A 24,264-nucleotide genomic window follows, 5' to 3' on the forward strand; every position below is an offset into this window, starting at 1 on the left:
TTGTGTTGACTGAACGAGTGTGAGAGTGACCCCTCAGGCCCTCACTGCATCTGCATGACTGCATGCATGCTCCCGGAGCCGAGAGCTAGCGAGAGGCCCATGTGATGTGAGCATGCATTGATACAGTACGTACGGCACTCGCGAGAAACGTCACTGTCACGGCCCGGCCCGGCCCGGCCCGGCGAAATCATTGGTTCTCATCTGACTCAAAATGCACGTGGAAATTAGCCACCGGGAAATGGACCGTGGAATTATTCCATCTGCAGGGTCAGATCCACAGCTGCAACGCGACGCGAATGTGATTTTGACACGCAGGGAAAAAGTTAAATAGAGAAGAAGAAAATCCCCGCCATTGCTTTGGGCGAGGGGCCACCGGGACCAAAGAAAAAAAAAGTTGAATATGGGAACCATCATCAACGAACGTGGCATGTCAATCCGGACAGCAGTACCAGCTTTGCCTCTTCCATGTGTTTGGTACTATTGATGTACGTTCTGTTGACTCACCGGCTATCTTGAATAATCTTGTTGCGTCTTAAAGCCGCCGTAGTCTAGTGTCGGCACGCATAACAAGTGTGTGGACGCCGTGCCACGCAGAGCTGGTGAAGGAGAACGCGTGTGCGCCCAGGAACAAGTCGACTGATCGAGCGCCGTCAGCGGTGACGGCATGCAGTCGGCAGAAGAGCACCATGGTCTTGTTTGATTTTGCTGTAGAAACTCTAGAAGGGGTACTATTTGCAACTTTGATCATTAAATAAAGGTATTAAATAAAATCGGTTTACAAAATCACTTTCAGAATTCTGTGCTAATTCGCGAGACGAATCTAATAAGACGTTTAACTGTATGATTAGGAAATGATTACTGTAGCCAATGCATGAAGTAATTACTGTCATTATATTCGTCCCAAAAAATTTCACGCATCCTTAGATTCGCAAAAAAAATCACACATCCGTAAAGAAATTTTGCAAATAAATTTAATTTATCGCGCCATGCATCTTCTAGAATTGGATTTTCTTTTTTTTGAAAGAAGAATTGGATTTTCTAGAAAAACCAAACACGGCAGTCCTCCTCCCCCCGGCCATCACTGCCGCCGATCCTCTTCCCGTGCTTTGCCCCTCTGCGTGTCCCATCAATCCCCGTGTCGCGCCGTGTGACAGAGCGACCAGGGAGGGAGGCGGCGCTGGCGAGGCACTTCGTGCTCAACACCGGCGCTAAGATGCTCACCCTGGGATGCCACGTACACGTAATCCTAGCCTGTGTCACTGTGCAAACTTGCTTCGTGCACTCTTTTTTGAAATACACCTGCTTTGTGCCCTCGACGATATTGCACAAGATCTATGTCTGTGCGTGGAACACGGGTCTTTATTCGACAAACAGTAAGAAATCCATGAGTCCAGACCAGACATTAGAAAGAAAAAAAAACAACACCACTGATCTCTTCTCCCCATCCAGAGCAGGATGCAGAGGGAACACTGGAAGACTGAAACCAAAGGCAGGCCGGAGCTAATCGATCGGCAGCTGCCGGCATGGTATTATTCAGGTGACAGCAGAGCAGGATCCCGGCGTCCAACCAATCACGCGGACGCGGCCGGCGTGCAGCGGCGCTTGCAGAAGTTGGTGATGCGGTCGGCGCAGCGGAAGACGTCGCTGCCGCCGTCGGTGGACTTGACGCAGTTCCTGCACTCCGGGTGGCACCCGCCTGGCGCCTCGTCCTCGCACAGGCACTGCGGCGGGATGGACCTGGTGCACGAGCCGCAGGTGTCGCAGCACGGCCACGCGCTCGCCGTCGCGGCCTCCGCGTGCTCCCCGATCCCGTGCCCTGTGCAGCAACCCAATGCAAGGGCGATGATGAGCTACGCAGATCTACCCAGCGGGGGAGGGGAGGGAGATAGCAAGATGCGTGTGATCTTGATACGGACCTTTGCTTTCGGCGAGGGGCAGAGCTGCGAGGACGGCGAGGGCGGCCACCGCGACGAGCAGCACCTGGGGCTTCATGGTTGCTTCTCTTTTGCAAGGATCAGTGGCGAGTTACTCTACTTGTTTGGGACGAGCTCGATCGTTCGTGCTTGGGCTATCTGTATGATGCTAATGGGATGGGATTGGAGACCTTTTTATAGGAGCTGAGCACCGTCAAAGATGAGTGACCACCGCATGCCGAACTGACAAGATAGCAAAAGTGACAATAGATAAATGAGCAACTAGTCCTAGAAAAAGGCGTAATGGGTGCGGCAGGACGAGCCTAATGTGGATGTGGATAGCATAATGGTTTAAGCGCACGCGCAGCAGCATGGCCGGAATGGGTGTGAGTGACCTGGATAACGGGAATTACAAAGACTGGATCTGGGCATCTAGCACGACCTGGATAACGATTAACGAGTGTGTTTCATGCCAATGCCTTTTACGCTTTCCATGTACTTTTTATCCCGTTTCCGGCATCAAAATCACAGTATTACTTGGCGACAATAGTAGTTGGTTGCAGCTTTGCTTACTATCTTAGTTCTTAGTCGGCTTTTCACGTGGGGTGTCACAACTCACAACGCAAAAGTTGTGGCGCCTGCTGTGATCTGACTAAAGCGCTCTGTGATGCTAAAAGCACCATGATATGTCAGTTTTGTTGAGCCCAACAAGAGGACGAGAACAAGTTGGTTTAGAGATCTGCACCTTTTCATTGTGTGCTCGGGTTTTACATGCTAGACAAGTATTTCCCGGACGGCGAGCTTCATTGGGCGAGAGGGGACGGTTCTACGATCAGCATTTGGTCTGATCCTTTGGGGTGACGAGGCGTCCTGTAACTCCACGGGGTCACACTCTGCTGACAAGCGGCTGACTCAAGAAGACAAGAAGTGTTTTGGAGAGGAGGATGCAGACAGAATTCTTCTGATACCGATCAAGCATGACATGGAAGACCTGTTGGCTTGGCACTATGATAACAAGGAGCTCTGAAATGCAACAGCAGCGATGGGATAACCCACCTGAAGGAGTATGGAAGATCAATGTTGATGCAGCTTTCTGGGAACGGGAGAAAAGGGTGCATGGGGCTTTTGTGGTGAGAGATGACCAGGGGTATGATGCAGTGATGCTCTGGCTGGTGCTGGTTCTTTACAGTAGGTTCAGGGTCTCCAGAATATCGTGCTTGAGACAGACTCACTGACCCTTGTCAAGGCGCTGCAATCTGAGGCATATGACCGGGCACGAGGAGGGATGCTCTTCAGAGAAGCCAATTATATTATGGCTATCAGTTTCGCGCCGCGTTCGTGCAATGTTGATCCTGTTGTTTGGGTGTGTCCCCTCCCTGATTTTGCAAACGTTTTATTGGTTCGTGATCTCACTGAACCTATGATGCATTAATTAATAAAAGAAAGTTGTGCCTCGGTGCGGCTCGTTAATTTCGGGGACTCCTTCAATAGAAAGCGAGCCCACACTGGAAAACCCAACCCAATTACCGCACTGCGCACACCAACTCCCTTCGGCCCAATACGTGTGATCGCGACACATTGCCGGATTGAATGCCCTGATCAGCCCCAGATGTCACATTACCTGCTCCTTCCATCTCTGAATATAATACACCGGTCTTCAAAATTAGGTATTGCTGTGTAACTTTATGTGATATTTATTAAAAATCTTAATCAAGTACAAACTCCATCCAATAATATTACTTTTGTACGAACTGTTAGTTGAAAATTGTGAAGTTCCAATCTTGAAACACTGGCACCTTATAAAAATAAATGGTGGGGGGAGTATAATGTACTAACCTCTTATGTGTTGAGCATTCACAACCAAAAGTTACAGATGGTAAATGCGATCCAGTTTACATCCAGCATCTGAGTATCTACGTTATAAATCACATATAGTGAACCAAATCAAGGAATCAACACAAATAACATAGTCACTATAAATAAGAAGCTCGAGGCAGACGTTTCAAGTCAAAAGCAGCATCTTCCATAGAGAATAGATTTATACAACCTTTACACATACAGGTTTCCCCCAAACATTGGAAACAAGGCAGAAGCTAAAACTAGGGTGGAAACTGGACCCTGAAACTCGAATATTTCACCACCTAATGATATCTACATAGTTGCAAACTTGCAATCCAACAAGAAGCAAGGAGAAAGGACCCTGCCAAAATCTCCCAAGAGAAAAAGCAGAGAGACAGCATTGGAGACGGATTTGACACTTGCATCATTCTTTTATGACAAACCTGCATGGCGAAAAAAATGAGGCCAAGCCCACAGGAAAAAAATGTAGGGTGCTCCTTTACCACTGCAAGGTGTCCACCAATAGCCAGCAGGCATATCCCTGTGATGCACTCACATAACACGTTGCAACATCCTACAACTTGAAGTGGTCTTGACGCTAATATCCAGGAAGGCACTCACATTGAACAGCGAAGACAATTACAGCTCACTGTAATTCCTCCATACTGCTCGAAATTCCTCCCTGAATGTGTTCAAACGTGCTTTCAAATTAGGTGTTCTAAAGCTGGCATGAAGCAAGGTTGCTGCAAGGCAGGAACTCAGCTGTCAGTCATCGCATGTATACACGATTTACTTCAAAATTCTAAACATGCATCTGTGCTTACCAAGCAGACCAATAAGTAGGGCCCACAAAACTGTGAGGAGGCTGCATGAAGTCAACCAGAGCATGCAGCTAACTGAAACACGCAGATGATATTTGATTTTTCTTGGTCTGGCATGACTGACAAATTTCTAATCTAGGGTGCACAATGGTATGTATCAACATATGAAGGAAAGTGTGCTACCAACCTGCAGAAAACAACAGGACAAAGACCCACCGAGGGCGACCACAGATATGAATTGATCTTCTTTTTCTTGGTCGGCCTCGGATGACAGGCCTGAAAACATCATTTCCAATAGCATTAGCATATCTTCCAGAGATGCATGGCGAAAGAAGAATATCAAAGAGTTATTAGAGGGGGAAAAACAAGATCCTCACGTTATGGGTGGCCTCATCTTTGCAGCTAAATGTGGTGAAAATTGTCTGACACTCCTTGTGACTTTCTCATTGAAAGTAACTGCAAAACTGCAATCTCAGACATGAGCAGTGGTCAATAACAGCTGTCCTGATGAGAATTATCAAAAAAAAAAATCAGTGTATAAGAACATTCTGAGAATATGGACAGGCCGGCTCTTCATTTTGGCATATAATGTATAATGAAAACAAAGAAACAGTTATTCTGCAAAAATGCGTCACCAATTTTATCAAAAAAATTTAAAATGCTGCATTTCAACTTTCTTTTTAACTCCAAAATTGAGCAAGATTACGGATTTGTATGTTCAAATTATTGTTTGGAGAATGTGAATTTGATGTTCTCCTTTTTGACACAATACAAAGCCTCGCATGGGAATAGATAGATAAAAGGTATCAAGTCACCAGAAGCTACATGACAACTATCCACTAAAATTTGTAATACCAGATCACTTTAACTTAAACATTCAGTTGAAAATGATTTGCTGAACATTAATATGCGTTTTCCAGATTTCCAGATCATGGGGGAGAATAGAGTATAGAATTAAGAACACTTCACGAACCATAGTGAAAGTATAATATGAGCGTTTCAGCACAAGTTAAAATCACCTGTCATTGAGAAGCGCAATGCTGAGACCAGTTGCTAAAGCAGCAAGGATGGCAACTGGCTTCCTAAGAAAGCCCATTCCTGCAGATGCAAGAGGCGGGAGGTATTAAAAAAAACATAATCCAACCCAAATTGCAGAAGTAGAGCAATTCTGCCACGCATAGGTCGTAGTTGTCTTTACCTACCAAGAATGAACATTATCAAGATGAAGTAGTTCGTCCTATAACTGTAAAGAAGCAAAACAAAGGGAAAGGGGACTTGATAAATAAATGGAATCGTAAGAATACGTTTTACAAATCAGTTCATGATTTTAAACTAGCTTGGAAAATTCCCAAGTTTTCCCCATGTATCTCAAAGCTTAGAAATGCCTTCTAATCATTCATCAATATAATCAAAGTATTTCTCACATAAGAAAACATCTTAGCACAAGTTTACAGAGAAAACATTTTAGCACACATAAGAAAACTTCAAAGCCTACCATTGTGATAAATATCTTATGGCAAGTAGTTTAAGGCCCATCTAAGTACCAAACTCAAGTCTCAAGCAAACCAGTACCGTACCTAGGGATGGTAAATGGACTAAAAATTTAAGGATCAGCCTCAAATGGACTGGACTCATATTTTATATAGTTTTTAGTTAAATTAAGGGCTGAGTTGAATTGTGAAGGGAGCATTAAGACCCTGATCCATTACCACCCCTAACCATACCACACTATACCGATCTTTATATTCAACATGCTGATCTACAGACTAGTACTCGCCCCAAAACAGGTCAACACCAACAGTCGGATATGTCATCTCCGCACCAGCTACCATTCGCATGATGTATAAAATAGCAACAGTTGATAGCTCATCGTCGCCCCTAACCCAGCAACCTCCACATGAGTCCGCAACCGCAACCCCACTATAAATCAGGAACCCAAAATTACAGGAGATGAACCAATCTACCTCGGCGATTATTCAATTGGTTATAAGAAAAACATCAAGCGTACAAGAGGGGTTGATTTGGGTGCCGGATCGTACTAGTAGAGGTTGCACTTGAGGCGGCTGGTCCACTTGGAGTAGGATCGGGGGGCGGTGAAGCGGGAGAAGAACTCGGAGACGGGGCGCGGCGGTGTCGACCAGTCCCCCTCCCGCAGCGCGTCCACCAGGTCTTCCGCCGTCACAGAGCTCCAGTCCATCGCTGCCGCCGCCGCCGCCGCCGCCGCCCGTCCCTACGAGCTCGCTGTCGACTCCGAAGCGGCGAAGCCCAGACCCTAGCGAGGAGACGGCGACGCTTCTAGATGATTCGATGGGAACGGTGGTCCGTCGAAGCCGTTCGGCGACTCGGCTTCGAACCGGCCGGACACTCGCAGCGCTACCATGTTCGCTTATTATGCATCCAGCCAATATTATTTTTCTCTTACATAAAAATAGCATAAGCCACCAGCACCAACCAACCAATAGTACCTTTATCTTAAAAAAATCAGCACTAACCACCAAAACCAGCCAGCCGAACACGACGAGAACTACACACGACTGCACGCATTTCTCGCCGTCCAATCATGGATCAGCGGTCCAGATTGAGGGTAAATGGGAGGGCCAACTCGGATATTTGGGCCGAAAAAAGTGGAATTCGAAATCTGGGCCAGTTCACATAGGTCTAACATTTTTTTTCTCATCAGGACACAGCATGTCGTTTCATTTACGAAGGAAGCAACACTCTTCCAAGGTTACAACAGAAACAGCTGAAACTAGAGACAAACAAGCTAAGAAAAAGATAAGAACTGACGCAAAACCCAGGTCGAAAGAAAGACATCAAAGAGCTCATTTCTAAATAGGTGTAAGTACTCCTCGTGCACGCCAAAATAAAATTAATGAAAACGTTATGATTACTCCACTTGTATGTTTCTTTGTATTTATATGTTGACTCCCCTAATAGGAGACACCGAGACAGAAGAAACAAATCTAGAGACGGCTCGTTTCTATGGAACACTAGATGGCGACAGCACTTGACTAATCTAATGCGTCGACAGCTATCGTTGAGGTTGCTCTAGCTCTCGAGCTATATATTGACTAAGTTGAGCTTGAACATTACTAGACTTCTTCAAGTTTAGATTGTTGAAAGTATTTGTACACAAGAATATACATTTCAATTTTTATTGTCGTTGCCTTTATACTAGTGAACGGGATACAAATATTTAAACCATGATGACTTCTACATTTGAATATTTTAGAGAGGTGCACACGGTGCGCTTCTTCCATTTTGTAGGTTTGTGTTGCCCAAACCCTCTGCCAACACATTTTTCCATGATATATGCATTATAAGCGTGCTTTATCTAAATACCCATCCTGTTTCCAATCTCTTTTTACCCCAACAATTGAATTTGCAATAAAGAAGACATCATCCTATACAACAAGAACTTGAATTGCACGGAAAGATAAGACACCTAGAGCTAGTAATACTAGTACATTATAGGGAAAAACATCAATCGAAGGTAAGAAAGACAAAACAGACCTTAAACACATTAGGGAAAAAATAAACACTTTGTCTGAGCCCAGGTTCGAACTTGGGACCTTTAGTGTGTGAGACTAGCGTGATAACCAACTACACCACCCAGGCATTTGTGCTGTATATATTTACAGTATCTTATAATCGTTTGATAGTGACAAGAGGAGGTGTCAAATGATTCTCTTTGGATCTTAGGTTCCTCGACTACCGTATATGCTCTACCATCACGTTTAGTTCACGGGTGCGTGAGTTGGGCAGGGTGTAAGGCCCCGTTTAGTTCGCAAAAAGTTGGCGAAAAGTTACTGTAGCATGTTTCGTTGTTATTTGATAAATAATGTCCAATCATAAATTAATTAGACTTAAAAGATTCATCTCGTGCTAATCAGTTAGACTGTGTAATTAGTTATTTTTTCAACTACATTTAATACTTCATGCATGTGTCGAAAAATTCGATGTGACGGATATTGTAGAAAAAAATTTGGGAACTAAGGGGCCGTTTAGTTCCCAAAATTTTTTGCCTCCTTTTTTGGACATATGAATGGAGTATTAAATATAGGTAAACGACAAAACTAATTGCACAATTTGGATGTACACGGCGAGACGAATCTTTTGAGCCTAATTAGGGTATGATTAGCCATAAGTGCTACAGTAACCCACATGTGCTAATGGTGCGGTCAAAGGCCTCGAAAGATTCGTCTCGCGGTTTCCAAGCGGGTTCTGAAATTAGTTTTTAAATTAGTGTCAAAAAAATCCTTCCGACATCTGGTCAAACAATCGATTTGACAACCAAAAACTTTTATTTTGGGAACTAAACGGTGCCTAAACGAGGCCTAAGCCCTAAGGTTGGTGGTAGGTGCTAGCTAGCTGCCAAAGTCCACTTGTCGTCAGCCGGACGCGAGGAACCTTTCCCGCATAGCCAGGCGGCGCCACATCCTGCCGAGTCTCGCCTCTCGCGAGGCAACGTGGTGCGCGCATGTGCAAACGGCTCTGAGCCTCTGACGTCCACTGGACTCCACCGGGTGGAGACAACAGAAAAGGGACCTGGGCTGAGCAGCAGATTTGCAGACCGATCGCTCCATGATAGGCTCCTGAACTAGTTTATTTTATCTTTGATTGATGCCCTACTGATATTTTCTCCATGATTAGTGGACTGAGGACGGTGGACTGCAAAGCAGTTTAACAAGTGGAGCACTGGAGCTTGCAGATGTCAGTTTGGCTTCTCCTTTGTTTTCCTTTCCTTTAGGTCTGCTTGGTAAATAGTAAGAGGGTACGAGGAGACTCAAAACAGCATGACGTGTTTTTGTTGGGACTCAAAACACCATCATTACAACACATATATACTAATGCCGTGTACTAATTGGACTTCTCCTTGGTCATTCCCTGCACCTTGTAAAAAGCCAGAACAATTCGTGAGGAGGTTCTGCGCCTTCAACAACCAGCAAATTTAGAGGGCAAAGGCAGAAGGCAAACATCGGTTTTTCGCTTGGCCGCTCGTCCAGTAGAGGATTCAGACAGCGAATGTTTTGCTGGTCAAGGGATACAATGCAACTCGATTTGTTGCTTGTGTGACCAGGAGCAGGAAACGGTGGCTCATTTGTGCCTGCACTGCTGTTTCGCCAGGGAAATTTGGTGGCTTTGCATAACTGGACGGAAGACTTAATCAATATTCCAGAATTAAGTGTCACGGTGGAAGATTGGTGGAACCTGTCACTGCAAGTTGCGAGACCACATGACAGGGGCAGGGTGGCGGCCACGAACGTGTGGAATGAAAAAAAGGGACCTGGGCTGAGCAGCAGATTTGCAGACTGATCGCTTCATCATAGGCTCCTGAACTGGTTTATTTTATCTTTGATTGATACCCTACTGATATTTTCTCCATGATTAGTGGACTGTGGACTGCAAAGCAGTTTAACAATTGGAGCTTGCAGATGTCAGTTTGGCTTCTCCTTGTTTCCTTTCCTTTAGGTCTGCTTGTGAATAGTAAGAGGGTACGATGAGACTCAAAATTACATGACCTGTTTTTTGTTGGGACTCAAAACACCATCATTACAGCACATACTAATGCCGTGTACTAGTATGTAGTCATTTCCTGCACCTTGTAAAAAGCCAGAATAATTCGTGGGGAGTTTCTGCACCTTCAACAAGCAGCAAATTTGGAGGGCAAAGGCAGAAGGCAAACACCGTTTTTTCGCTTGGCTGCTCATCCAGGAGAGGATTCAGACACTGACAGCGGATGTCTTGCTGGTCAAAAGGATACAATGCAACCCGATTTGTTGCTTTTGTGACCAGGAGCAGGAAACGGCGGCTCATTTGTGCCTGGACTGCTGTTTCGCTAGGGAGGTTTCGTGGCTTGTGCATAACTAGACGGAAGGCTTAATCAATATTCCAGAATTAAGTGTCACGGTGGAAGATTGGTGGAACCTGTCACTGCAAACTACGGGACCACAGGACAGGGGCAGGGTGGCAGCCATTCTCATCTATAAACGTGTGGAATGAAAGAAACCGATGCATCTTCACAGGTGTCTCGATCTCGCCAACAAGACTGCTGAGTATGATCGAGGAGAGATAGATGGAAGTGAGAAGGCGTGCGTGTGTGTGGGCCGAGAGGGCTTCTAGTTTTTCATATATATCTTTGCTTTAATGGTGCGAGTGTTTTTATTTATTATGTAATCGCAAAAATTGTAAGTTCCAGCTTTCTGCTCCTTATATGATCCGGCAGCGCTCCTACCATAAGTTAAAAAAAAGACGTTAATATCACAGCATGCAGAAGGTTAGTTATTACGGGAAGAAGCAAATACATATTTCCATACTGTAAAAGGCGCATTTATCTATGTTCATTGGTGTTTCTCTGGTGTCCTTTTTTTTCGAAATATTTTCTCTCCTGTTCATAAAAGACTAGCTACAACGAAATCAAACGCGCCCTTCCGCTAAAAGCAACATTTATTACATCTCATGAACAACAGCGAGCAACAGCTCAAACCCAGAAAGAAAAAAAAAACGGTTTTACAGCCCACAGGTTTGGTAGCGGCCAATGCAACAACTGTCGTCTTCCTTAGATATTTCCTAGCTAAGTGCTCCATCTTGATATTGCTCAAGGGTTGGTGAGACATGATACATGTTAGCATGAATGGCAGTTTTCGTGGAGTACCAGCCAGCCAAGTATTGTTGTCTCTCCCATGGGCATGGGAGTTCCTATGTTGGTATCCATGCATGTGGTTGAGGCCCACTCTTCTTAGCTACACACACTCCGCTTTCGCTAGCACCCCGACCAACTCCAGAGGAACGGTAGCATACCAGATCGCGCCCAGGCAAGAGAAGGGTAGCGCCCCCTCGCCACCGGGCCACGCCGTCGCGACGCGCCGCACGCCAGCTGCGAATGCCGCCGAGCTGAGCCCCGCCACACCCAACGTGGGCGCTGCAAGGCCGAGCCCCGTCGCGCTCCGGGCCAGCACCGGGCTCCGGCCGCGGTGTTCTCGTGCCACGCGTGGGCAGACTGCAGGAACCTCCGCCGTCGGGCGCGCCGCTGCAGCGCCCTGACGCATGGAGGCTCGAGCCGTGTCGAGCCCTGCCATGCCGGCAGCGGGCATGCCCCGACTCCGCAGCCGGGCCCCACTGCAGCTGCAGAACCCCGCCACACCGAGTCCCCAGGGGAGCAGATCAGGCGGGCGTGAGGGCAGATCCGAACCCCACAGGGTGGATCCGGCCACGGACCACCGCCGAGTCGTGCCGCTGTGCACAGGCGCCGCCATTCGCCATTGACAGGAGTGCGCGAGGAGAGAGGGGGAGAAGGAAGAGGAGGGGGGAGCCCCCGCCGCATTCCTCCCGGCCTACACTACTCGATTAAGTTCTTTCCGTTAACAACTTACATCTTGCCAGCAGGCAAGTTTTGGCCATTATTAAGCTCGTCGTCTTTATACATCTCGTGTGAACTTGACTCGTCTCATGTAAACAAGAAACCACCGCTTTATTTGGTGTAATCACCAAATCTAAATGCATGCTAATTTCCCATTGCGTTGGTATATATACATATAAACATGCAAACAAGATCACTCTGACGTCAAATTTCAATGGCCACACAAATCCTAAGTTTGAATAACCACGTGGCGTTTATCCTCATGGTCCGTACACCTAACGTGTTGCGCGCTATCTGGTTTGGAAACGTGAATCTGCTATCGTGTGGACGCCAAATGCTGCTTAGTTTCAGAAATAGGTTGATGATAAAAAAAAAAAGAGGGACAAAATACCACAAGTGGCAATGCGTTTCATCTTCATCGCATATCCCAACCGAACTTGTGGCTGCGTGACACGTCCGAGGCACAGAGCACTCATGCACTGCCAAATAAAACACGTCCCAAACAGAAATATCACAAGTACCACCACGCCCTGTGCCGCCGCAATTAAAACTATATCCGAAATCTTTTTTATCCGGCATTAATTTGGAACCGCGTGCATCTAAAGCACCCTTGTACGCTTGCGCTCGGCGGCCTCCCGTCGAATGGCAGGGCAACAGGTCACCCCCGCACAGGACGCCCGGCTTGAATGGCTGAGCCGCGACGCAACCACCTGCCCTCCTCCTATATCCCCTCCGCCCGGGACGGGCGATGGACCCGCGCCCAGTTCCACAAGCGGCGCCACACGTGGTGTGGTGGCTGCTGGCCGGATCCCCTCCGGGGGGGCGGGCTCCGCGGGGCGGTCACGGGCCGCCACGGGCCCCGCGCGCCGCAGACGATCCAGGGGGCCAGGCGGCGCATGTGTGGCCCGTGAGGGGAGGCGGAAGGGGCGACGCGGCCTTTCTTTATAAAGCCGAGCACACCCCAGGCCCCAGCAGATTTCTCACGCCCCGGGCACCCCGCAGCGCCTCTCTGTTGTTGTTCGGCGTCGGCCCTCCGCACCAGCGCCGGCGGCACAGGCAGGCAGGCAGCCCCGCGGGGAGCCAGCCACTCGCGAGCGAGGGGAGAATATGGGGAGGGGAGGGATCGGCGGCGCGGCGGCCATGGAGACCGCCGACTCCACCCGCGCATTCGTCAAGGACGTCAGGCGCGTCATCATCAAGGTATGCATACATACATACATCTTCTGCTGTTTCTCCCGTTTTTTTTTTTGTCATCGTCTCGTCTCGTGGGGAATGCCGCCGATGCTGTTCGGTCCGATTGCTCCTATCGCGCGGCTGAGTGATTTTTACTCGCCGGAATGCTAGGGTGGAGAATTCGATCTCAGTCTGATCTCGCATTGTTTTGCGGCCAACAATGTTTTCTAGAAAATATTTTGTTTTTTCCATCCCCAACTCAGAGGGTTGTTTTGGCTTGGGAATCTGTGACCCGTAAATATGTTTGTTGGAAACGGAGGACGTTTTTATGTCTCTCAGTCTAGTGTTGCGTGTGTTCCCTGTTCTCCTGGAGCTGATTAACATGCGATCGGTAAAACTCGGGATGGGGTTTAGATTCCCCTTGTTTTTCCCCAAGTGGCAGGACAGTCATTGAGATTCGCAGATTAGATATTTTTGGATCCATCACTGAACAAAGATGAGGATTAAATAAGCTGCAGATTTTTTTCAAACAAAAAAATAATAGCGAATTTTTGTCGTTACGTTAACCGGCTTCATCTATTTACCATGTCCTGTTGCAGGTGGGCACAGCTGTTGTCACTGGGCAGACTGGCCGATTGGCTATGGGCAGGCTTGGGTCTCTGTGTGAACAGGTAAATGATAATGATAATATGCTTTCACCCCTGGTGTTTGTGGTTTCATGCTTTCAGTCATTAAATAGTTAACTTGCTTCAATATTCAGGTGAAGCAACTGAATTTTCAAGGGTATGAGGTGATTCTGGTAACATCAGGCGCTGTTGGTGTTGGGAGGCAGAGGCTGCAGTACCGGAAGCTTATCCACAGCAGGTTGCAGAGAGTTTTGCTCACACTCTAATAACGGTTTGCCAGTATCCTCTGGCTCGAGTGTATTTTGCTTACCGTTCTCCTTTGCTTGCAGCTTCGCTGATCTGCAGAACCCGCAGATGGATTTTGATGGGAAGGCTTGTGCTGCCGTTGGTCAAAGTGGTTTGATGGCGATCTATGACACGTTGTTTAGCCAAGTGAGTCTGCTTGATCTGACGAATTTGTATCTAGTAATAAAAGAAGTTCTATGTTACTGTGTTTCTAACAGGTTGCTTATATGATTGCAGCTTGATGTAACGTCATCTCAACTTCTTGTAACGGACCGTGACTTTAAGGATCCAAGTTTTGGGGACCAGCTTCGTGAGACTGTTTTCGCGCTATTGGATCTTAAAGTAATACCGCTATTTAATGAGAATGATGCCATTAGTACCAGGAGACAACCATATGAGGTCTGTTTCCTTAATTTGGTTTCTGCAACTAGGAGTTTAATTGATTGCCATACATCAACCTTCCAATCCTGATAATACGATAACGACAATGAGCCCTTCTTTATGTTTCTACTTTCAGATTGTAATAATGAACTTAACTTGCAGGATCCTTCTGGTATATTCTGGGATAACGACAGTCTGGCAGCTCTGTTGGCAGCAGAACTTAGTGCTGACATTCTTATCATGCTTAGTGACGTGGAAGGACTTTATAGTGGTCCACCAAGTGATCCTCAATCAAAGATTATCCACACATATGTTAATGAAAAACATGGGAAGTTAATTAGTTTTGGAGAGAAATCTTGTGTAGGAAGAGGTGGCATGCAAGCTAAAGTGGTTGCTGCTGTTAATGCTGCATCAAAAGGTGTACCTGTTGTCATTGCAAGGTGAGTCATACTCTTTGATGTTATCTTAGAATAAAATGGAGAACCACGTCACCTCCTGTATATCCATTTTTAAGAACCCTATTTTCTGCTACTTATGGTAACTGTGGTTTCAAGCTGCAGTTACAGTGTCATTTTCTTTGCAAAGTGCTTAGACACTGAGTAATCTAGCTAAACATTGTATTAATAGGGTATTTTTAAAATTTTGGAAATCATGGAGAGTAGCCTACAAATTTGCATTGGATATCTAAGGGGTCCCAATTTTTGCAATGCTATATTGCATATTTAATTGCATGGCATTCTAGTCATCGAATCCTAAATCTTGATATTTCTGCTTATAATATTAATATTTGATTGTTTTTTAAAGAGATGTGATAATCTATCAAATACTAATTTATTCGTAAATAGGCAAGCGCATTGCAATTTTTTACCCCTATGGATGCCTCAACTCTTAAAAGCAGCTCTGTGATTACCTGTTTGCGGTACAACACATTTCTGCGATGTTTACCTTTAGAACATTTACAAGCTCTTTATATCTTTTTTTACTTTCTATGAAGTGGATTTGCAACGGATAGCATTATTAAAGTTCTCAAAGGAGAAAAAATTGGTACGCTTTTCCACAACGAAGCAAATTCATGGGAATGTACCAAGGAAGCTACAGCTCGAGAGATGGCAGTTGCAGCAAGAGACTGTTCAAGATGGTTGAAGGTATATATTTTTTCCTTGCTACTATTTGGAATATCAAATCATCATAACATTCTGGTTTTCTGGTTACCTTAATTAATATATGGAGTTGCACATTCCACCATAACAGAAGTTGTCATCAGAGGAGCGCAAGAAGATTTTGCTGGATATTGCTGATGCTCTAGAAGCAAACGAAGATGCAATTAGGAGAGAAAATGAAGCTGATGTGGAGGCTGCACAAGATGCTGGTTATGAGAAATCATTGGTTGCTAGGATGACCCTAAAGCCAGGAAAGGTTGTTCTCGTTTTTCATTTCTTGTTTTTCTGTTCATATTGAATATTATCTTCTTAAACTTACTAATATCTGATGATATATATGTGTAGATAACAAACCTTGCAAGATCCATTCGTGCAATTGCTGACATGGAGGACCCTATTTCCCACACATTGAAAAGAACAGAGGTGAAATTAATGGGGAAAAAATGCATGCTGCGATAGATTAGATGATAAGCTCCTGACATTCTATTTTTTAACCAATCACGAACTCCTTTTGTAGGTTGCTAAGGATCTAGTTTTTGAGAAAGCATATTGCCCTTTGGGTGTTCTCCTCATTATTTTTGAGTCTCGCCCTGATGCATTGGTCCAGGTAAACTTTGATTCAGAAACATAGCATATACATATTATCTACAAAATCAATGATTATTTATGATTTCTGGTTCAGATTGCATCTTTGGCAATCCGTAGTGGGAATGGCCTTCTTTTGAAAGGCGGAAAAGAAGCTATGAGGTCAAACGCAATATTACACAAGGTAATATGGATTTAGCTAGTTCTCTAGAGTTAATAGAAATGTAACAACACCTTAGCTTAGATGGGGTCCAAGGTATTAATTTGTTTTTTTGTTTGCTAGGTCATAACAGGGGCAATTCCAGATTCTGTTGGTAAAAAGCTCATTGGCCTTGTGACTACCAAAGATGAAATTGCTGATTTGCTAGCGGTGAGTATTTAATGTGATTCATTTGATGATAATTGTGTGCACTGATATGTCTAAACACACGACTTTTGCAGCTTGATGATGTGATTGATCTTGTCATTCCAAGGGGCAGTAAGAATCTCGTCTCCCAAATCAAAGCAACAACCAAGATTCCAGTTTTAGGTCACGCTGGTAAGCTATTTTTTAACGTTATGAAAAATGGTTTATTCATAAGTTAGAAAGCTACATCTTCTTTGTGATTTTATAAGACTGAATCAAAGTTTTTCCATTTCTTCAGATGGTATCTGCCATGTTTACATTGATAAATCAGCTGACATGGATATGGCAAAACGAATAGTATTGGACGCAAAGGTTGATTACCCAGCAGCGTGCAATGCAATGGTACATCTCTAATTTAGTACAGTATTTAACTTAGTACAGTTACAAGTGGGCACATATCTTCAATGACCATGCTCCTCCTAAAACTAATTTAGTAATTTACTATTGCCCAGTGGATGCTTTCCTGAAAATAAGTCCAAAGCCTCAGAATACACTTCTCCTTGTCTACTTTTTGCCCTCACCCTTTTAATATTTTTTATTTTTATTTATATTCTACATCATACTGGTTATTTAGCCAAATTAAGAGCACATGTTTTTTTACTTCTGCCTAAAAGACAAGTTATTGCCCAGCGTTTATTTTTAAAAAAGATACTGACCATTTTTTCAAAAGCCACACCGTAGCCACACCGTTTTGTGGCATGCAGGCACAAAAATGAGCTGTTAAAATCTACATATCATGAAATTGTATTAGCTACCTTATAAAATAATTCTTAAAACAAAATTAATAATGAACATATCTTTAGAAGCTATTTGTTTGTTTCAGAATATAATGTGGGTTCTGTAATGTACTTTTTGCAGGAAACACTACTTGTTCATAAAGATCTGAACAAGACTGAGGGCCTTGATGATTTGTTAGTGGAACTTGAGAAAGAAGGTCTGAACTCAAAATATTATTACCGCCTTTCATTTGTTTAACTAAAGGTGGATGAAAAATGATTCAGAGGGACACTAGTGAATACTGAATATTTATGTTCATTTTATCATTATTTTTCGTATTGCAGGAGTAGTTATTTATGGTGGGCCTGTTGCACATGACAAATTGAAAGTACCAAAAGTAGAGTCATTTCGGCATGAGTATAGCTCAATGGCATGCACCCTCGAATTTGTTGATGATGTACACTCAGCAATTGATCATATAAATCGTTATGGAAGGTAAGTAGGTTTTATTTTGAGCATATCAGCTTGACAATTGGCTAATTTAACCAAATTTGCTTTCTTTTCAGTGCTCATACGGATTGCATCATCACAACTGATGAAAAGGCTGCAGAGGCTTTTCTGCAACAAGTTGAGAGGTATTGAAACTTTCTTTCTGCTGTTCTTCTGGTTGGAATTTCTTATGACAGTATCATTGGTTACCGAGTGACATGACATTTCTATTGAACTGCAACAGTGCTGCTGTGTTTCATAATGCGAGCACAAGGTTTTGTGATGGGACTCGCTTTGGTCTAGGGGCAGAGGTACTTCCTGTTGGCTGTGTTTCATAATGCTTCTTCCATAGTATACTTATGTCACTTTATAGCATGAACAGATTGCTTTTAACAAAACGTATGGAAGATCTAGTGAGGAAGTACTTGAATTGTTGAACTATCTGTCAAATTAACAAAATGTGGTTTGCACTTAAAGCCAGGAACTATTTGTCAATCTAGTGAGGTAATATGGTTTGTCAATCCAGGAGGACCATAGTGAGGTCTAAAGCCATCACGTAGAATTTTAGTATTAGTAGGATAAGTGTGTTGTTGTACAGATGTCATCCCTTAACAGCTAGCCTTTGATTTTGGATAGAAGTAAGATCTTAATGCACTTATTATTAAATTATTTTGTTTTTTTTTACCTTTCCAATGGCCTGCATAGGTTGGCATAAGTACAGGGCGCATACATGCTCGTGGACCTGTTGGTGTTGACGGGCTTCTTACTACCCGCTGGTATGCTTTTATGATTGGGATTTATGATTTTATCATGATTTCCATATTTGATTGGGAGATTTTTCTTTCTAGTCCTGGTGCTTTATCATCGCAAGAGTAAAAGAATCTAATTTGGCTCACTGTTAGTATTCACGTGATACTAATGATCTTTATCTTTCACCATATGTAGCATCCTACGAGGCAGTGGACAAGTGGTGAACGGTGACAAGGGAGTGGTTTACACCCACAGGGATCTTCCTTTGCAATGAGGCAAGTAACAGTTCACGCGGCTTCAAAAGAATGCTTTACTACGGTCACTAACCATCAAATTGCGCCTTCACTTTTCTACGGTCACTAACCATCAATTTGCGTCTTCTTTGCAGGCAAAGACCCTCTCTGCAGCCGAACAATCGCTGAACTCCCCTTTAGTACCTTTTCTTCATTCCATGTTACAAGATAATGCCTAGTGTCGTTAAAAAAAGGAGGGGAAGGATCTGATACTATCTAGTTCGGCGATGCCTGCTATTTCATTTCATTATATTGGATTTGCCTAGACCATTTTAGTACGAGGCCTGTGTGGTGTACTTGTTCCTTGTTGTGTACTTGCCGGTGTAACCGTGGAACTTCCTTCGAGACGTCTGTATTAGAGATGTACCATGGCTCCGGCTGAAGTTTGACTCTGTTTCTAGGCTATGATAGTATGATAATGCATGAGTGATGTGCGCCTGAAATCTGTCAAATTGGATCCGTCTTACAGAATGATTATGCAATGATGCCATCATACCGTGCCGTTCGGAACCTTTAATGCCGTGACCCAGATTTGAAAATGAGCTTAGGCCGTGTTTAGATACCAAAATTTTTTGACAAAAACATCACATCACATGCTTGGATACATGCATGAAGTATCAAATGAAATCTATTTACAAATTTTTTTACACGGTTGGGTTGTAAATCACAGACGAATCTAATGAGCCTTGTTAGATTTGTCTCGTGATCTAAATCCATCTATGCAAAAAATTTTGAAAATAAACTTCATTTAGTACTCCAAAATAGCAAGAGTCTCTTTCAAAAATTTTAACCCTAAACATCTAAACTCGGCATAGCTCATCTGGGCGCTCCCGGGGTTCGCGAGGACTATTCTGCTGCTGCATCTGGCACGAGATGAAAAGGAAAGAGCTTCGGCTACCGGTGAACAGCAGATTGACTGGAGCCTCTGTTTCTAGAGCATGTGGGATTGGCTCAAGGCACCCCCAGGAGGCCAGGCCCCAGGCTCCGGGCCTTTTGTGTAATGACAGTCAAGAACTCAACATATAAATATTAGCCGAATAAAGAATTCTTCAACACAACAAATCTCACCAGACCATCAGGTCCCTTAATCTCCACAGCCCACAAAATATTCTGAATGCAACGACCGCTCATTGTGCAACTACATAACATAGCAGATCAATACAACAACAACAACATGTAAAAAACTGTCTAAATGGTCTGCACCTTTATGTCACAGGCACATAGCAGATTAGTTGGCATATACAAGAATCACATCGATTGTCAGTTCCATACATCGTTGCTGATTTAGTTTGCAAATGTGACATGGACAAAGATGTGTGGAAAGGGTTATCATTACATGTGTCAAAATGGTCTGGTACGAGTCCCACATTTCTCCATACTCAACAATCAATCTGAGGCCCTTCCTGAAAAGATATCACCATGCCTAGTCTAATCAAATTTGTTAGGCTGTACACAATGGTGTCAAGAAAACAATGACGCCTACTTCTTCAGTGGTCATCCAGTATAATCAGTAAAGATAACTATAAAGAAAAGTTGCCAGCATCTTCACCAATAGTCCCTGCATGAGCAAACTCCATCTCTGAAGTGGTGGAACCGATTCAAATCCCTCACAACAATCTCCCGCTCTGTGAATCTCGAGATGAACTTGGTCACAGAATGACAGTCCTCGCAAAGCCTCAGGTTCTTGGTGATCCTGATAACCTCTCCCCTGCCTGTGTTGATAAGCCCAAAGCAACGGCCAACTTCTCACTGTGGCCAAGCAGAATCCTCTCCTTTTCCTCTTCTTCAATATCATACAGAACAGATCTTGTGTCAGGGACATAACCCTCATCCTTCATCTGTATCACAAACTCGCCTATCAGGGCTTGCAGCTCCTCCATTTGTGGGTTCTTGTTATCCACAGAGACAAATGAGTACAACTTCTTCTTCACCTCTATCCAGCTACAACCTGGCACCTTCTCCAGGGCATGCTCTTCAAGTAGCTCCTTTAGCACATCAACTTGGTTCTGCAATTTAGCTCGAGCATAAATATCTGCCAGGACATAATTTTCAGCATTTCGAGGCTCAAGATCGAAGAGATGAGAGCATGGCCATGAATCCTGCAAGCTCCAAGAAGTGAGCCCCAAACTTGAGGGCTTGGTTCAATACGCATGCTCTGTATCAGCTCCACAGCTTCATCCAAACGCCCAGCACGACCAAGAAGGTCGACCATGCAAGCATAGCGCTCTGCGCGAGGTGTGACATTGTACTCCACCATGGATTCAAAGAGCTTCTTTCCCTCCTCCACAAGTCCAGCATGGCTACAGGCCCCAAGGACACTGACAAATGTGATGATATTTGGTGAAACGCCCTCCTTTATCATTTCCTCAAACACTTGGAGCGACTCGCGGCCGAAGCCATGCATTCCGTATCCAGATATAAGTGAATTCCATGACACAACATTCCTTCTGCGTCCTATCAAATTGAAGATGTGCCGCCCAACTTCAAGGCATCCGCATTTCATGTACATTGCCATCAATGCATTGAGCACTGAAACAAGTAAGTCAAAACCCCTCCGAAGGATATGTGCATGCAGCACTTTGCCCTGCCCAAGCGCATTCACCCCAGCACAAGCATGCAAAACACTAACAATTGTGATTGAGTTTGGTACCATGTCTGCATCAGAAGCCATCATCTCCTGGAAGAGCTCAACCGCATCACCAGGCAGGGGCGGAGGGGGGGGGGGGGGGGCGGACGGCCTGGCCCCATGGTCCCCAAATTTACATTAGAAATTTAAATTTTAATTAAATTTTTATATAAATTTGTATGGTTGGCCCCGCTAATAATGAAAAAATCAACTTTCTGGCTCCGCCCCTGTCATCACCAATCATGGCACTCCATGACACAACATTCCTCTCAGGCATCCAAGCAAACACGCGCTCTGCGTAGGTGACAGTCCCAAGCTTCGCATAGCAGTCAATAAGAGTGGTGGCGACATGCGTGTGCAATCCATACCCGCGACGAATGGCACGAGCGTGCATCTCCCGTACATGGGCAGAGGCCGGGCCGGCGCGTGCGACGCTGACGCTGCAATGCAGGCCTTAAGCCCGTGCGCGTAGCTGTAGCTGTCGACAGGGACCCCGAGTCTGCCCATGTCGGCCAGGCGCGCGAGCACCTCCTCGCCGTGGTCGGCGAGCGCGAGCGTCTTGAGCATCGCGTTCCACACGAAGATGTTCTTCAGGGGCACCTCGTCGAACACCAGGCGCGCGGCCGGGAGCACGCTCAGCGTGGCGTAGGCGTCGATGAGGCGGGTCGACAGGAAGGGGTCCGAGCGGAACACCGGGTCGGCCTCGAGCCGGCGGTGCACGGTGGCGGCGAGCGCGGCGTCCCCGGCCCGCGCGGCGGCGAGGAGGAGCGACTCGTAGGTGCGCTGCGTGGGCGCCGGCAGGGGCGGATCCACGTGGGGGGCTAGGGGGGATTAAGCCCCCTACCTCTCTAATACCCATGGATACCCCCTAAGCCCCTCTCTTAATTATTTGGATGAAACAATTAAGAGGAAGAGGGGAGGAAGAAGAGAAGAGGAGAAAGAAGAAAAAAGTGGACATGATCCCCTCTATATTTTTAGGCTAGATTCGCCACCGGGCGCCGGGAGTCCCTGGAGGAGCGCCGCGGCCCGGGCGAGGTGCCCGTGGGCGCAGAGCGTCTGTACCAGATGGTTCTCGTTCGCCGGCGAAGCGCCCGCGAGGGAGCGAGGCACCTGAGGCGCGCCCGCCTCGGCCGCCGGGGCCCGAACGGGCCGTGGGGCAAGTGGAGGAGGGAGGTGCGCGGCGAGGTGGGGGCGGACATGGGGATGGAGCTGGGGCGGGGGCGGAGGCGGCGGACGGCGAGGAGGGGCTTCAGCGTGCGGCGGCGCGGGGGATATTTCGGGGTGTGGGTTGGGTCGGAGCTCGGCCAGAGCAGCAGCGGGTGGAGAGGAGGCGGAGGCGGAACGAACGGAAAGGGCAGCGCCGCGCGCAGGTGACGCGCAGATTTTTGCAGGATATTTGTGGCTTGGCAGGCCAGTGGGCTTATTTTCTGGAGCGGCGTGGTATGTGTTTGGGCTGGGAATGGGCCAGGATGGTGGTTCGACAGGCCGTGAAATCCCCAGCTCGGCTTCGGCGGCGGATGCTGGGCTGAGATTTTGGTCAGCGTAACGTTGCCCGCTCTTTTTTTTTTAATAGTAACGTTACCCGTTCTGAGTTCTGACGACAAGTAAAGGAGAGAGAGAGAAGAGAGAGGGACGTGGTCACGTGGAGGGAGGTGCTATATGAAAAGACACCTGAAACTTAGCAAAATCACAGGCGATGGATGACGGCCCTCGGATGCTCATCCAACCGTCCACAGCAAACAATCGAGTGCTACAAGATGACGAGTAGAGCTCCGCCTCTACTTAACTCCCTGTTACCGCCAGAGAGACTCCCGGCGCCCCTCCTCTAACCTTTCTGTTTTGCAACTCACCCACTGGGCATCGTCCATCGTCCAATACCTCCACCGGCCCGTCCCTCCCGAATCTCCATTTTCAGGGTGTGTTTAGTTCATTTTGCAAAAATGTATAAAGATGTAAACAGGACATTTGAAATATTAAATGAAGTCTATTTGTAAAACTTTTTGCATAGATGGGTTGTAAATCGCGAGACGAATCTAATGATGCTAATTAATCTATGTTTAATCAATAATTAGCGGATGGTTACTGTAGCAGCACTGTTGCAAATCATGGATTAAGTAGGCTCATTAGAATAGTCTCGCGATTTACAGCCCATCCATGTAAAAAGTTTTATAAATAGACTTCATTTAGTACTTCAAATTAGTAAGATACCGTTTCACTTTAATGCGTTTACGGTTTTTTTGCGTTTACCTGTAAAGAACTGCGGAAGCCGCCTGAAACCCACTAGCGCTGGAGCCCCCTAGCCCTCTTCGCCCCGGCCTACTGCTACTAGCAGGAGTTCCAAGATTTTCAGTTAAGAGAAAAGCAGTGTAGTAAGCAACAAATATCTATTAAATAGTGGGCGATGACAACACGCAACCTTAAGAACTTATCTTATCTAAGCTCGGAGAGAGTGTCATCGTTCGGTTACCAAAACTGAACTAGGTAATCATGCCAGAGGAGTATTATGGTGATGATATTACTCTCACATCCCGTGAAACTCTACTTCATCTTTCTTTATCATGAGACTGTCATGTCGTGACACTCCTATGATATTTCCATTGAGATTAGTCCGAGCATCAAATTTTGTCTGTTACCTTGTAGAGCTCTTAACTCGTCCGCCGTCTGCCGTGAGAACTGAGAATACCTCGATACCTTTTGAAAGACTTCATTCTGCCCGTGCATTGTTCATATTCACCTCGCACCTCCTCCTTTCAACCAGGCACCCAGCAATACCTGCCCAGCTAGCGGCAAGCGCCGACCGTGTACCTGCGTGCTACTAGATACTAGTGCTACCAGTAGGC

At 45.7% G+C, this 24,264-nt stretch overlaps 3 protein-coding genes, 1 non-coding gene and 1 pseudogene across 7 annotated transcripts; 1 reads left to right on the forward strand and 4 right to left on the reverse strand.

Annotated features, from left to right (window-relative positions):
• Positions 1–1,321: 1,321 nt before the first annotated feature.
• On the reverse strand, positions 1,322–2,281 carry LOC120708656 (Bowman-Birk type trypsin inhibitor-like). Its single transcript, XM_039994031.1, has 2 exons — positions 1,917–2,281; positions 1,322–1,816 (listed from the first exon to the last, which is right to left on the reverse strand). The coding sequence occupies exons 1-2, from the start codon at positions 1,990–1,992 to the stop codon at positions 1,572–1,574; spliced, it is 321 nt and encodes a 106-aa protein (XP_039849965.1). The 5' UTR covers positions 1,993–2,281; the 3' UTR covers positions 1,322–1,571.
• Positions 2,282–3,862: 1,581 nt separating this feature from the next.
• On the reverse strand, positions 3,863–6,943 carry LOC120708654 (PRA1 family protein A1-like). 4 transcript variants are annotated; one of them, XR_005689412.1, is made up of 8 exons: positions 6,613–6,943; positions 5,776–5,816; positions 5,593–5,671; positions 4,951–5,037; positions 4,761–4,849; positions 4,577–4,648; positions 4,309–4,495; positions 3,863–4,195 (listed from the first exon to the last, which is right to left on the reverse strand). XR_005689412.1 is itself a non-coding variant. In XM_039994028.1 (8 exons), exons 1-7 carry the CDS (start codon positions 6,768–6,770, stop codon positions 4,392–4,394), a joined length of 630 nt encoding a protein of 209 aa, XP_039849962.1. In that variant the 5' UTR covers positions 6,771–6,942; the 3' UTR covers positions 3,863–4,195; positions 4,374–4,391. The 4 variants fall into 4 exon arrangements, 2 of the variants coding, with proteins under 2 accessions (XP_039849962.1, XP_039849961.1); XR_005689411.1 differs by having other exon boundaries at positions 4,256–4,495; XM_039994028.1 differs by having other exon boundaries at positions 4,374–4,495; positions 6,613–6,942.
• A 1,174-nt stretch (positions 6,944–8,117) lies between these two features.
• Positions 8,118–8,191, reverse strand: TRNAV-CAC. The gene has a single exon. It is a non-coding gene; the product is annotated as a tRNA-Val (tRNA).
• Positions 8,192–12,905: 4,714 nt separating this feature from the next.
• Positions 12,906–19,288, forward strand: LOC120708657 (delta-1-pyrroline-5-carboxylate synthase 2). Its single transcript, XM_039994032.1, has 21 exons — positions 12,906–13,133; positions 13,706–13,777; positions 13,867–13,970; positions 14,062–14,164; positions 14,255–14,416; positions 14,561–14,838; positions 15,393–15,543; positions 15,650–15,814; positions 15,904–15,981; positions 16,076–16,165; positions 16,241–16,327; positions 16,427–16,513; positions 16,585–16,681; positions 16,788–16,891; positions 17,408–17,483; positions 17,611–17,761; positions 17,833–17,901; positions 18,000–18,066; positions 18,461–18,531; positions 18,701–18,780; positions 18,894–19,288. Exons 1-20 carry the CDS (start codon positions 13,041–13,043, stop codon positions 18,777–18,779), a joined length of 2,184 nt encoding a protein of 727 aa, XP_039849966.1. The 5' UTR covers positions 12,906–13,040; the 3' UTR covers position 18,780; positions 18,894–19,288.
• Positions 19,289–19,836: 548 nt separating this feature from the next.
• LOC120708658 lies at positions 19,837–22,779 on the reverse strand (annotated as a pseudogene).
• Positions 22,780–24,264: the final 1,485 nt, after the last annotated feature.

This window comes from Panicum virgatum, chromosome 5K, assembly GCF_016808335.1.
Source record: "Panicum virgatum strain AP13 chromosome 5K, P.virgatum_v5, whole genome shotgun sequence".
Lineage (NCBI taxonomy): Eukaryota > Viridiplantae > Streptophyta > Magnoliopsida > Poales > Poaceae > Panicum > Panicum virgatum.